Raw genomic sequence first — 12,897 nt, forward strand, 5'->3', positions numbered from 1 at the left:
GTAAACTTGACATGGGTTTGTTTCAGGAGGTATGAGAATATGCAAAGATCAAGTTTTGATTCTTGTTTTCTGGATTTGGCAGATTTGTTAACAACTGTTACAGAATATACTTTTGAAATTCTATATGCCAACTTTTCTTACATTGCCTAAAAATGTGGATCAGAAATGATTTACTAAGTTCGGTACACCCCTCTATTTCATCAAATGAAAGTGTTAATGAAATGAACAATTAAATACAGTTCTCTGTTATTTCCTTCTTTCTATTTATTTTTCAGGGCCAACACATAACACACTTCAGGTTCATTCTGATCGAAGATGAGAAGGGTAATGGGCATTGCAGAGTGGCTCAGCATGGCATTTGTCTTATGGAAATTTGTCTTTGACTACTAGCTCTGTTAAGTTTTATTATACAACAGTATTCCCACCCACCCCAAAAACATGTCAGTACTCAACCCCACATCTGGATTAATGGGAAATATGGAAAATGGAACTTTTATGGAGCTCTACCCCACCTCTCTCTCCACATCCATGGATTCATCTTCTGGACGCGTATCTAATGTCTATGTCTATGTATCAATATTTCTCAGCCTCTTGGCATTTCTTCTTTTGCTATTAATCATTGCACTTCAGAGGCTGAAGAACATCATCTCTTCCAGTTCCTCCTATCCAGAATATACTAGTGATGCAGGAAGTTCCTTCACTAACTTAGAAGTCTGTAGCATTTCCTCTCAGCACTCTGCTTTTTCAAACCTTTCTTCATGAAAAGATATGGAAGGGAATACATTAGGAATGGAACAACCATTTTGTCTAACTCTGGGGATACAAGAGAAGTTATGCATGCAATATCTGCTTTTGAGGACTACTAATCATAATTGATTTTTAAGATTTCTCTTGTTAGTCGCCATATCCCCTCTGTACTAATTGTGCTTTTCACCTCTGACCACATAAACTAATACCTGTCTGTAGTAGTATTGCAGGTTTTTTTAGCATTTCCCCAGCTCATTCTGAAAATAAGACAGAGATTTAAATGAACACTGAATATCCTATTTATGATTCATTGAACCTAAAACTTCAGAAGTTTTAACTGCCTTACCCAGAAATGGTATTATATTATTCATAATAGATTCCTAGAAAAGTCTTGACCCAGTCATTTAAAGCTTTATTGTATTGTACTTCCAAAACTTAAGGCAATTTTAAGAAAACAAAACAAATACAAAGTTTAGTTCAAAAGTGTGTTGCTGAGATTTACTTGTATATTATCCTGAATAAACTCCTCTGTATGTCAGAGATGGTTATTTTATTTTAATTCAAATTAATAAATAATGTGCTTGCTAGTTCATTTTTACTCTTCTGAATCTGGTAGATTATTAGAATTACATATTTTTTAGGAAGTGGTATTTGCTTCTGATCTGGAAATACATTTCTAGTTGTTGTTTTTTGATATTTCATTATAATTGAAGGGAGAGTTTGGGGGAAATAATTGGAAGTTTGGGGAATAAAATGTAGGCAACAATAATCCGAACAAAGATGAATTCTCGGATAATACTAATGGAAGTTTTATTCTTGTTTGCCTCATATACAAAAACATTTAATCTTTATTAACAAAAACAACAAAATATATTCAGTAGGTATCCAAATATATAATTTGAGTTTGTACCCAAAACACATTTTGTGCTGAGGAACAGTCATATATAGTGGTGGGAGAGGAAAAGGGGCGGGGGGAATCTCAACACTTAGGGCCTAATTCTGGAATTGCAAGGAAATAAATTTCTACTAAACATTATGAAGAATGTCCTAGTAATAAGACAAACAAACAAAACAGGAGATAGTGGAGTCTCTTTCACTCAAGGTATTTAAGCAGAGCCTGGATGGTCCTTTGTCAAGGTTGTGGTGTGATGAAGAGATTTTGTTCCCTTTGACAAATTAGAAATGATTAAATAAGCACACAGTTGTTCAAAGTTGGTGTTTGAGTAAAAGGGAAAGATGTTTATTACAGGAGCTACATTTGGAGATTAGGTTGCAAAGCTTATTGTTGTTGGGTGCCTTCAAGTCATTTCCAACTTATGGTGATCCTAGGCAAACCTATCCTGAGCTTTTTTGGCAAGATTTGTTCAGAAGAGGTTTGACATTTCCTTCCCCTTTGGCTGAGAGCATATAACTTGCCAAAAGTCACCCAATGTCTGCTGTTCATGGAGAGCTGGGAATCAAACCCTACTTTCCAGAGTTAGACAGCAACACTCAAACCACTATGCCACACTGGCTCTCTTAGGTTGCAAAGCTAAAGCTAGTTATATGTCAAGGAGAGAAACAATTCAGACTGAGAGAGAGAGAAAATGAGCTCATGCCAGAATGTCAGTCTTGGTAAGAAAGAGACAGATTAAATATGGTAGGCAAGACAAAGAGGTGATACTTCACAAGTGTCTGTTGTTTCCTTAGCTACCTACCTTACCACTGTTGTTCTCTAAAGACCCATGGTCCTTTGTGCAGTCACAGTTGCATTCTACTTCAAACAAAAATGTCTATCCTGTCACATTTAGTGTAAATGAGTTCCATATAAATTAAGAAATATCATCCTGAGAAAATGTGGCTTGGCACAGGCAGAGAGCAGTTGCATCACGGAATGACCTCCAAAGCCAATAGTTCTAGCTGAGCCATCTTCAGCATAAGTAGTTTCTCTGAACAAACACCCTAATCTTGTAACTAGGGTGAAACAGCAGAGAGGCTTCTCTTCATCCAGCAGTTAATGGCACAATATTTCTTTTTGTAATTAGGAACAGGCAATTCACTATATGACTTTTTAGGACAGCAATGGACAACTTCCAGGGCGGTTGCTGGCCTTTCCCCTTGATGTTGGAGGTCTGCCCCTGTTCCCACACCCAGGCCTATGAAGGAACTGGCTTTAAAAGGGATCTCATGTCCTCTAGTGAGTGTGGAGCAAGATTGTCAGAGTGTAAACTGGAGCAGGCCACTGTACCTTTAATGGTTTTGTAGAAGAGGAAATTTTGGCAGATTTTGCTTGTGACACAACCAGGTAACAAGAAACACCTGCTGAGATTCCCTCTTCTACACAACCATTAAAAGTACAGGAGTGTTTCCAGTGACTAGAAAACACTTCAGGTTTGCCAATTCACCCTCCTCACCTAAAACATGTTAAATTTGGCCCCTTCCCAGGTGACATTAAGGTTTTTTAACCCTCATTAAGGCATACAGTATTTTAAAATCTTTGTGTTGATTGATTTCTGGTGGTATTTTCTGATGCCATGGGAATTCCAGTGTATTGCAGGTATAAAAATGTCCCATGTTCATAGGAATGTTTGTAGGTAGAGACTGAGTGGTATTTTCACCATACACAAACATCTAAATTAAAAGGATACATGTTTATGTGAAATATTTGAGTAACTGCCAGACCTCCTTTTTTCTTTTTCTAAGATGGCTAAAATATTGTACATGAATGAGTCTCAGATTAAGCAATGTCGTTACAGATTTTTGAAGCACATTTTGCTAATCTACCACCATGCACCCCATGGTTGTGGCTATAGGACCCTGGATTTTCCATCTCTGTTGGTTTCTAGGCAAAAGTGGTACCCTTCACTTGGGTATTTGGCATGTTTTGAGGCTGCTATGGCTGCTTCCTAGTCCTGCTCTCCTTTTGTTATTTTTCTTTCTTATTAGTTATGTTATTGCTTGCTTGCAAATCCCATAGAAGTGGTTACATGAAAGCACCCAAAGCAAATTTCTTCAGAAGAGACAAAATAGTGAATGAAATTCTATTGGAAGCTCCGGAACTAGAGTACAAGGTAAACAGAATACAAATGTTTTCATCTTGGTTACAAATGCCATGATTTCCCATATGTGTTGCTTCTCATTTATATTCAGTGGAACTGAAATATCAGCTGGCTGCATAAAGCCAAATGAATATACTTCAGTAAGCCAAATGTTCTGTGACTGGAACATGACTTTACTCTTTCTCTCTGCCATATAGAGCTACTAAGAGAAAGGGAGGATAGAGTGGGCTTTTCTGCAGCATTGGAAGACTCTGGTGGCCAGAAGGGCAGCAGCAAAGGAGTTCGACATGTGGGGCCACTATGTACCATCATCAGAAATACTAAAAGTATGGATACATTTGTGGAGTAGGATACATGCATCTTTAGGTCATGGTCACAATACCCTGACCGTGATAGTGGGGATGACAAGCATGTATAAAACATTGCAACTTTGGGTCAGTTTGCTCTGTGCAGAGATTTTGTTTTCCATCATGAGAAAAAATAATGGTGTGCTTGAAAGCACAGGAGAGGAATCAAATATGCAAGTTTCTGCCCCTGTACCCATGAAAGAGTCTCATGAGAGTTTTACCACTATTTGTGTGAATGTGCAAACTGCCTGTATTGGAAATACCACAAGGAACTTGTTGTTTGCACTATGTTTATAGTTAATATGAACTCTTCATTTTGTTCTTTGGGCTGCTGTATTCTGCCTATGATAAAATCCTGTTCAAAATAACATAAAAATATGAAGTTTCAATGTTAAAAAACACTAACAATTCAAAAAATAAATGGCAATGTTACTTTAATATTTTAGCCCCATAAAAATGTTTCAGCAGCAACACACTAGAATAGTTTCAGAGGGTCAACTCAGATATGTTCACTAGAATAGATTGGTTTTAAAGAAGCTGACAAATCTCTTCTGAGAGGAAAATCTATGCTTTTAATATTCAACCAACTCACACTATTGTCATATTTCTGGGCAGGCTAGTCTCATAGTCACCCTGAATACACACACACACACCCCAAGTAGACAAACTAGGCAAAGGTAATCCAAAAATAGAGTCAACATGCAAGGCTGAACTCAAATTACCAGAACCCCTACAAGTGAGCAGGTAAATAAGTGGAAACTGATCCAGATTCAAGCAGGAGGTAAAGATCTGAAACCAATCAAGTTCAAGCAGGACTCAAACAAAAACTGGTGAAGACATATAAGAGAGAGCCTTCTTGGTGGCCGCTCCTCTCTTCTGGAATGCGCTTCAATGAGAAACAAGGCTGGCCCCTTCCCTACTTACCTTTTGTCAGCAAGCTTTTTTCAGGCAGGCTTTTGATATAAAATCATGGGGTGGTTTGGATAGGGTAGATATCATGATTTTAGTGTGGTTTTAACATCTGTAAATTTTTACTGGTTTTAGATTATATTTTTAATTGTTTTATTGTAATATGTTTTTAGAATTTTTATTTGTGAGCTGCCGGGTCTCTTTTGGGGAGAAAGATGGGACAGAAATCAGATAGATGGATAGATAGATAGATGATAGATAGATAGATGGATGATAGATAGATGGATGGATGGATAGATAGATAGATAGATAGATAGATAGATAGATAGATAGATAGGCATCAGCCTGTCAGTCACAGCAACAGCCAAGCAAGGCAGGAACAGCTAACATGTACTGAGGCTCAGCACAGATGTTGTTTTCAGCAGCTCTTCCAGGCTGGAACTAAAACCTTTGTAACTGGACTGTCAGGATCCAAACCATGACCTAGCTGGCAGCATTTCAGCAATAGGTTTTTCCAAGAGCAGGGCCCAACACACAAAGAGATCCTTTATTCTCAAGAAGCCCACCCTTACAATTGAGTAATTGCCTAGTAGGCTCCAGCATAATGCATACTTGCACCCTGCAACTTTCTCTTAGGCTTGGAAGAAGCCTTTGCTAGGATTGAGCATTCCTCTTCTACATCTGTAAGGATTGTTTCCATCTTCCCATAAGAATCACATGTGCAGCCAGTTTAGTGGGATCTTATGACTTAGGGAACGCAAATTAATCCATTCTGGAGGAATCTTATAGGAGGGGCATGATAACTTCCATTGAGGAGGTTAAGCACAGATATAAGTGTCACCACTTTATAATCTGAGGGCCCATTCACATTACCATTTAAACTGGTTTTGAAATCGATTCTTCCATGTGAAGTTCATATTGGGCCCGATTCTGTCACAATCCATGTCAAGGCTTGCACAAGGAAATGCCCCTTAGCGCAGGGTATCGAGATTTGGGCTAAAATCCATCTTTTCTGAAAAAACTCAGGTTCCGCGAAATATGAACTTGCCCCCGATCATGATCGGGGCAAATTTAGGGAGGGATTAAGGTCAGAGGGCAGGCAGAGGTCAGAGCATTCCCTCCCCTCATCGGAGGGGAGGGGGAGGAGGAAAGAGCCGAAGGAAAAAGGGGGATCTGGAGGCAAAGGGTGACAGGAGGCTAAAAGGGGAAATCAGGGTGACTGACAGAGGCTGCAAAGGGCTGTCAGAAGGAGGGCGAGGGGAGTGGAGAAAGTGATGGAAGAGGAGGAGGAGGAGGAGGATGAAGGAGCCGTGGGAAGAAGGGAGCCATGGAGGGCATTCTATAACGGAGCAGGAGGAGGAGGATGAAGGAGCCAGGGCAGCTCAGAGGGAGGGGAGGGTTGGAAGGAAAGAGGAGGAGGAGGATTGCCAAGGGAAATTGGGCTGTGAGGCAAAGCCGGGGGATGTAGGGAAATCAGGCTGCAGCAGAAGCAGCCTCCTTTATTTTTGACAATTTATGCGCATGATTTTTTGGGTGACATGTCTGTGTGCTTACTTGTGCTACTTTCATTTCCTCTTGCTCCTGGATTATTATTATTATTATTAGTGTTATATGGGGATGTTACAGTCAGAATGCCTGCGCTGCATTTCTCTTTTATTCCCAATTGATTCCATGGGTCAGTTGGAACTGACAGGTCACTCTCTCTCAGCCTCAGTGGAAGGCAATGGCAAAGCTCCTCTGAAGAGAATGTAGCAGGAGGAAAGGGGTCAGTTCAGTTCAGGTCACAGACAGGGCACGAATGGAGCTCACATCAGGCACCTCCCCCCCCCTTTTATTTTTTAAAATTATTTTTGACAAAATATGCGCATATTTTTTTGCTTGAGGCAGATATATAGATGGATAGAACGTGGCTAGCAGCTTGTTCCCTTTCCCTTATATTTGCTCGCTACCAGCAAAGGGGAAATGTTGCAAAGGGCAAGACTTGCAAATGAATTCTACAATTTGAATGTTACATTTGTTGCTCTTGTCAATTTGACAAATTGGCAAAATGATACATGCTTTTGCTACTGTCTTTAAGGAATTCAAGGGTAGCCATGAATTGCTTTTAAAAGCAAAAAAGAATGCATGGCAATTGCATCCTTTTCTGGCATTTCCGAGGTGAGGAATTTATTATTATTATTATTATTATTATTATTATTATTATTATTATTATTACATGTGTAAGAGGCATTCTGGGGTGGCAAGGAGTGGGGGATACAGGATGCATTAGCTTGCATTTTGGGGTTGAAAATGGGACCAAGGGCAGATCATAACCTGCACTGACCCAAATGCCCACAACACACTCACACACACACACACAAAAGAGGTTTTTAAATTTGACAAAATGTGCGCATTTTGGTGCATTTTGTGCCTGGCTCTTTTTTTAAAAAAGGAGGGGGAAGCACACTTCCGATGCCCCAATGAGTGCTGCAAACATCACCTATGACGATCGCTTGATTGACAACAGGCGCCTTCATGTTAAACCCGATTTCTGAAGAAGGCATTTGGGTTAAAATGCCCCTCATTTTGTAGTGGGCACTCGCTTATGGAGAGATTCGGGAGGGGGCCCCCCGAATCTGCCCAGTTCCTTCAGGAGCAAAACGGCCAGTGGGAATGGGGCCTGGGTATCTTCTGCATTAATACTTAAACAATCAGGAGGTTTACAATTTCTTCATGATTCACTAGAACCAAGATAATAAAACATGCCCATGATTGCTATTTAAAAAATGAGATGCAAGACCCACATCCCACATTTAACCCCTAACTTTCCCCTATCTCACTGTAGTCAGAACCATTGTAATCAAACAAATCTGGGGAGCACATGGTTGGGAAACTGCTTTCCTGGATTAATTTTCTGTTGTTGTTGTTGCTGTTGTGTGCCTTCAAGCAGTTTCTAATTTAGGATGACCCTGTCATTGGGTTTCTTGGCAAAATACATTCAGAGAGGGTTTGCCATTGCCTTCTTCTGAGGATGAGAGAGTATGACTTGTCCAAGGTCACCCAGTGGGTTTTCATGGCCAAGTGGAGATTTGAACCCTGGTCTTCAGAATCATGATCCAATGCTCAAACTTAAGCCCTTTCAAAACTGAAACATACATACACAGTTTAACTTACTATTAGAGCGACATATCTTTACCTTTTTTCTTTCTGTTATAAAGCTGATGGATTTTATTGCTAAGTTATTTAGCAAGTGAGCCTGTAAAGCTATAAAAAGGTCTTCCGTCCTTCCTTTTCTCCTAATACTGAAGTTCTTATGTCCCATTCAGAATGCCTACTTCACTGAGATGCAATTGCTTTGAAGGCTCTAGTCATCTTCCCAATAGGAGTTCTATATTCTGTCTTGGCCTTTGGTATGATAATATTTGGGAGGTGAGGGATCTACTCCTTTTGTATTAATATATTTTTAAAGATGTGGTAAAGTTCATATTTAGCTTCTATTTTACACTACAGACAGCTAGCTATATTTCAGAATCATAAATCTCAAGTATGGGGATTTATGGCAAAAGAGTGAGAACTGATGGTGTTTTAGCTAATGAGTTGATTTTAGTATATATATATATATATACTATACACTGTATTGTATTCCTCTTAAGAACTATTCCAAATGGACTTGTTCCAGAAGTCAAGCCCTTTCATACACATCTGATGTGTTTGTTCACTCAATCACACATGTATGAACATATTTTTAATTACTTGCTAGATCAGGAGTTTCCCAGTCCCTGAGACTGTAGGGTCCAAATCGTAATGCCTAGGGATAGACACTAGTGAAGTTTGAGAGAGGAGGGGTAAACCAGGTAAATCTCCTGAAAAGATGTAAACAGTCAATCCAAAGCAGTCTATAGCAGGGTCAACAACACACAGTAATATGTGTACACACTCACACACACACATTTTTGAAGGCAGTGGTCTCACTCAGATTCCATCCCATCTCCCTGAGGAAAAGAGAAGGGCCAAGCCTTGGGATTTGGTAACTTTAATCTCAGGGCAAAGTACCCCTGATACGCAACTGCAATTAACATTTTTGTGACTTTTAATAAAAGAAGCCAAAGGAGAATGCCTTCTTAAAAACTATCAAATGGAGCATTTAATACTACTCCCTTTTAATACTAATTGTTTCCTACTGAAAGTGGCTTTCTTGTCACCAACAGATTAAATCATAGAATCATGGGGAAAAGGTATCTGCTGTGTTAGAGACCCAAGAGGGACTGGGGATAGTTTGGGCAGAAGAAGAGCTTAACTCCCAGAATCCTGCATGTGGGGAGGGGAGAAAAAGTAGATTTGAGTCCACTCTTAAGAGTTGTGCTGTCTATATATAGTTTACCAATCTGGGTATGCTCTGCTTCTCTTAATCAGTGTTGATTCTTTCTCACAGCAGTGACATTTGCTCAGAATCCCTGGGTTGAGGATGGCACTAGAACAGAGCACTTTTGCCAATGAAGTGCTTTACTCAGTGGTGGTGTCTTGGAAGAATGAAATTCTCCAGGGATAGGTATTTCATTGGCTCAGAAGTACTTTCCTGCATGAACAGCCATCATCTTGTGAGTGAGCTGAATGTGAAAGTAGGTGATTTTAATTTGCCACAGCTTTAGAGAAAATCTCTGCCAGATCATATTCAGTGTGCTGAGGTACCCAGCGGAGAAAAAAAAAAATGATCAGTGGTTATAATCTACCACCACAGACTCAGGCTTGCAGAAATATTCATAAGAGCAACACCCTTCAAATTTACATTTTAGGATTTTTGTCGCAATAGCGTATTGTTGTATAGCACTAATTGTGTAACTCTCCTCTTGAAATAAAACACATGGAAGCAATAATTTCTGGTGGGGACAGAGAGTGGCCATGGTAGTTTGTTGAAGCAGAAATGACAAAGAACTGTCTTAAAGGTTAGCAAGTTTTATTAGGCCTAAGAGCTTGCACAGACAGCAACCCATGAAAGTTTGTGCCAAATAAAACTTGTTTGTCTCCAAAGTGCCAGAGGATGCAAAAGTAGGACACATTATGCCCTTTAATTATATATGTGCTGCAAGATTTGGATTTCGTAAACCCCATAATGAATTCAGTAAGATAGTACACTGGGCCCTTGGCATCCGCTGCAGTTTGGTTCCAGGATCTCCCATGAATGTCAAAATGAGTGGATACTCAAGTCCAGTTAAATACTGGGCATAGTAAAATGGTGTCTCTTATATAAAATAGTAAAATCAAGGTTTGCTTTTTGGAATTTGAAAAAAAATATTTTCAAATCATAGATGGTTGAATCTATGGATAAAGAGTCAATGGATATGGAGGGCCAACTGTATTATGCTCTTTTAGATGCTGCTGAATCAAAATTGCCAACAGCCCTTACCTTTGCATTGCTGGTCAGAGCTAACAAAAGTTGCAGTCCATTGTCATCTAGAGCAGGGGCGTGCAACTGTAAATGACTAGGGGGCTGCATTAACCACCCCAGGATTCTTTGGAGGATCATACCCCAATTGCACATACAAATATACCCACCACCACCCCGCCGGTGCCCTGAAATGCTCTCTACAGGACATGGTGAATTCTCATTTTGGACTTTTCTTGGTAGATGGTGGAGTCCTTCTTGGGGGTAAAACAAAGGAAGAATGGGCATCTTTCAGAAGTGCTTTTGCTGTGTATTCCTGAATGGCAGGGGTTGGAGTAGATAGCCCTTGGGGTTTTAATAAATAAAAGAAAATAAGTTAGTGTTGTAGTTCCTGCCCTGCTTTCAGAATCTCTTCAGAAACAGATTCTGAATTTTATCCAAATGATTGCTTAGAATGCTTTCCTCACTCGCTCTAAGATATCATTCTCAATCCTCGAAAGGAAACAGCGGGATATAAATAAAATTATATCATCATCATCATCATCATCATCATCATCATCATCATCATCATCAATCTATTCCCATCACACAGCCTTTAATATTGTTTTTCTAAAGGCACCAGATCCTGTCTGATCCTGGAGGCTAAGCAGGGTCAGCTCTGCTTACTACTTCGATGGGAGGCCACCAACAAATGCCAGCTGCTGTGGGCTATATTTCAGAGGAAGGAATTGGCAAGACTACCTCTGGTGATATCATAAGTGTTGGGCATCAGATACCACAGTTTCTCATAGCTCATCAGTTAAACAAATACACACATACACCGAGACACTCAAAGTGTTTATGGGTGAAAGCTTCTCTTGCTGTTGTTAACTACTATCAACCCAACTTCACCCACCACCCTGTTCTCCACAACCCTGCTCAGGTCTTGCAGACTCAGATCCATGGCTTCCCTGAATTTATCCTTGTGGTTTCCCTCTTTTCAGTTTATAGTTATACGTAGGATTAGACAGGATTACAAGAAAATGTTTCTTATTCGTTTTTGTATTTTGTAACTAAAGAACAATGTTTTACTTTTCTGCCCAGCAATTTTGCAGAATAATAGGGTTACCATAATTCTCTACTAAAACAGGGACAAAATGTAGGACAAAATTTAGACCAAAATATAGGACAATTGTAGGATAAAATTTAGCCCCAAATGTAGGACATTTAAGGTCCTCCATTTTTCTTAAATGTCCTACATTTGGGGCTAAATTTTATCCTACAATTGTCCTATATTTTGGTCTAAATTTTGTCCCACATTTTGTCCCAGTTTTTAGTAGATAATTATGGAAAGCCACTTCAACATCCTTTTACACAACCAAAGGCTTTGCAAGTGGAAACCTCTATTTTTCCACAACCCCATCCAGCACATACCCCATATTCCAGTTTTCTGGTGACATGTATATGTTTAATTCATGCCTAAATTTCAGTCATGGAGCAGTGTGATTTCAATACCAAATTCAATCACTATCAATAAAGCCCCCTATGGCCCTGTATGCTAGATGAAGGAATCACATGGTGTGTGGCTCACATGCACTACCATTCATTTCACGGGTTCTGGTTACTTTGTGAGCCCTCCTCCAAAAAACAGGGGGGAAAAAAAACCTGCTGCTTCTGGAAGTCCCAGCAGTATCAATTTTCCTTTAGAAGAAGGTGAAGGCAGATATTTTGCAGTACTGCAGAAAAAGGCTTAACAGTTAGTGGTGGTGATACAGCCCATTGGTCCCAGGGGAAGAAAAATAGCCCCTGACCCTAGAATTTGAGCACTGTTAAACCAGTTTATTGACCTAAATTTCGGATTTTTCAGGATAATTCGATTCAGATTCGAATCTCAATGGAAACAATATCGGAGCAATGCAGGTTGAATGCGTGCTCTGATAGAAACAATGCACCCATGATTCACATCCTGATCCGTGTTATAGGCCAGTGGGAATGGCACCTTAATATATTTGGAAGGCAGGCTTTGCAATGTCACCCCCACCCCCACCTTGCCACCAGTAAATAACCATAAGCCTATGAAGTTAATGGGGTCACCATAAGTTGTTAGGAGACTTTAAGGCACACACACACCAGCTCCTAATCATTCAGCTTTTTTCATTTCAGCAGTACAGAATAATCTGGGGTAGGTAGGAGGGGTTATTTTATTGTTCTTGCGATTTGGAAACTCTTGACAATCTGTTTCAAATCACCCAGAGATCCACCTTCTACCAACTCCTGGTGTAAGTAAGATAATTTTGTACGTTTTCATTTTAATCATCTCATTTTATCTCCATCCTGCCCCAATTTCCTTCAATTAAATCCTATGATTGGGAAAATTCCATTAAAATGAATAGGCTTTTTGCTGAGACCGAATGGCATGGAACAGCAAGACTCACAGCATCCATTTGTGTGCAATTATTTCAGCAAGAAACAAAAACACCACTGACCCAATTGTTATAGTATTATTGTGTTGAAA

At 39.7% G+C, this 12,897-nt stretch overlaps 1 protein-coding gene across 1 annotated transcript; it reads left to right on the plus strand.

The window, feature by feature from the left end:
• Window positions 1-280: 280 nt before the first annotated feature.
• SERTM1 (serine rich and transmembrane domain containing 1) lies at window positions 281-1,320 on the plus strand. The gene has a single exon (XM_042460217.1). The coding sequence runs from the start codon at window positions 439-441 to the stop codon at window positions 760-762; it is 324 nt and encodes a 107-aa protein (XP_042316151.1). The 5' UTR covers window positions 281-438; the 3' UTR covers window positions 763-1,320.
• Window positions 1,321-12,897: the final 11,577 nt, after the last annotated feature.

The sequence above is a fragment of the Sceloporus undulatus genome, chromosome 3 (assembly GCF_019175285.1).
Source record: "Sceloporus undulatus isolate JIND9_A2432 ecotype Alabama chromosome 3, SceUnd_v1.1, whole genome shotgun sequence".
NCBI classification, from domain to species: domain Eukaryota; kingdom Metazoa; phylum Chordata; class Lepidosauria; order Squamata; family Phrynosomatidae; genus Sceloporus; species Sceloporus undulatus.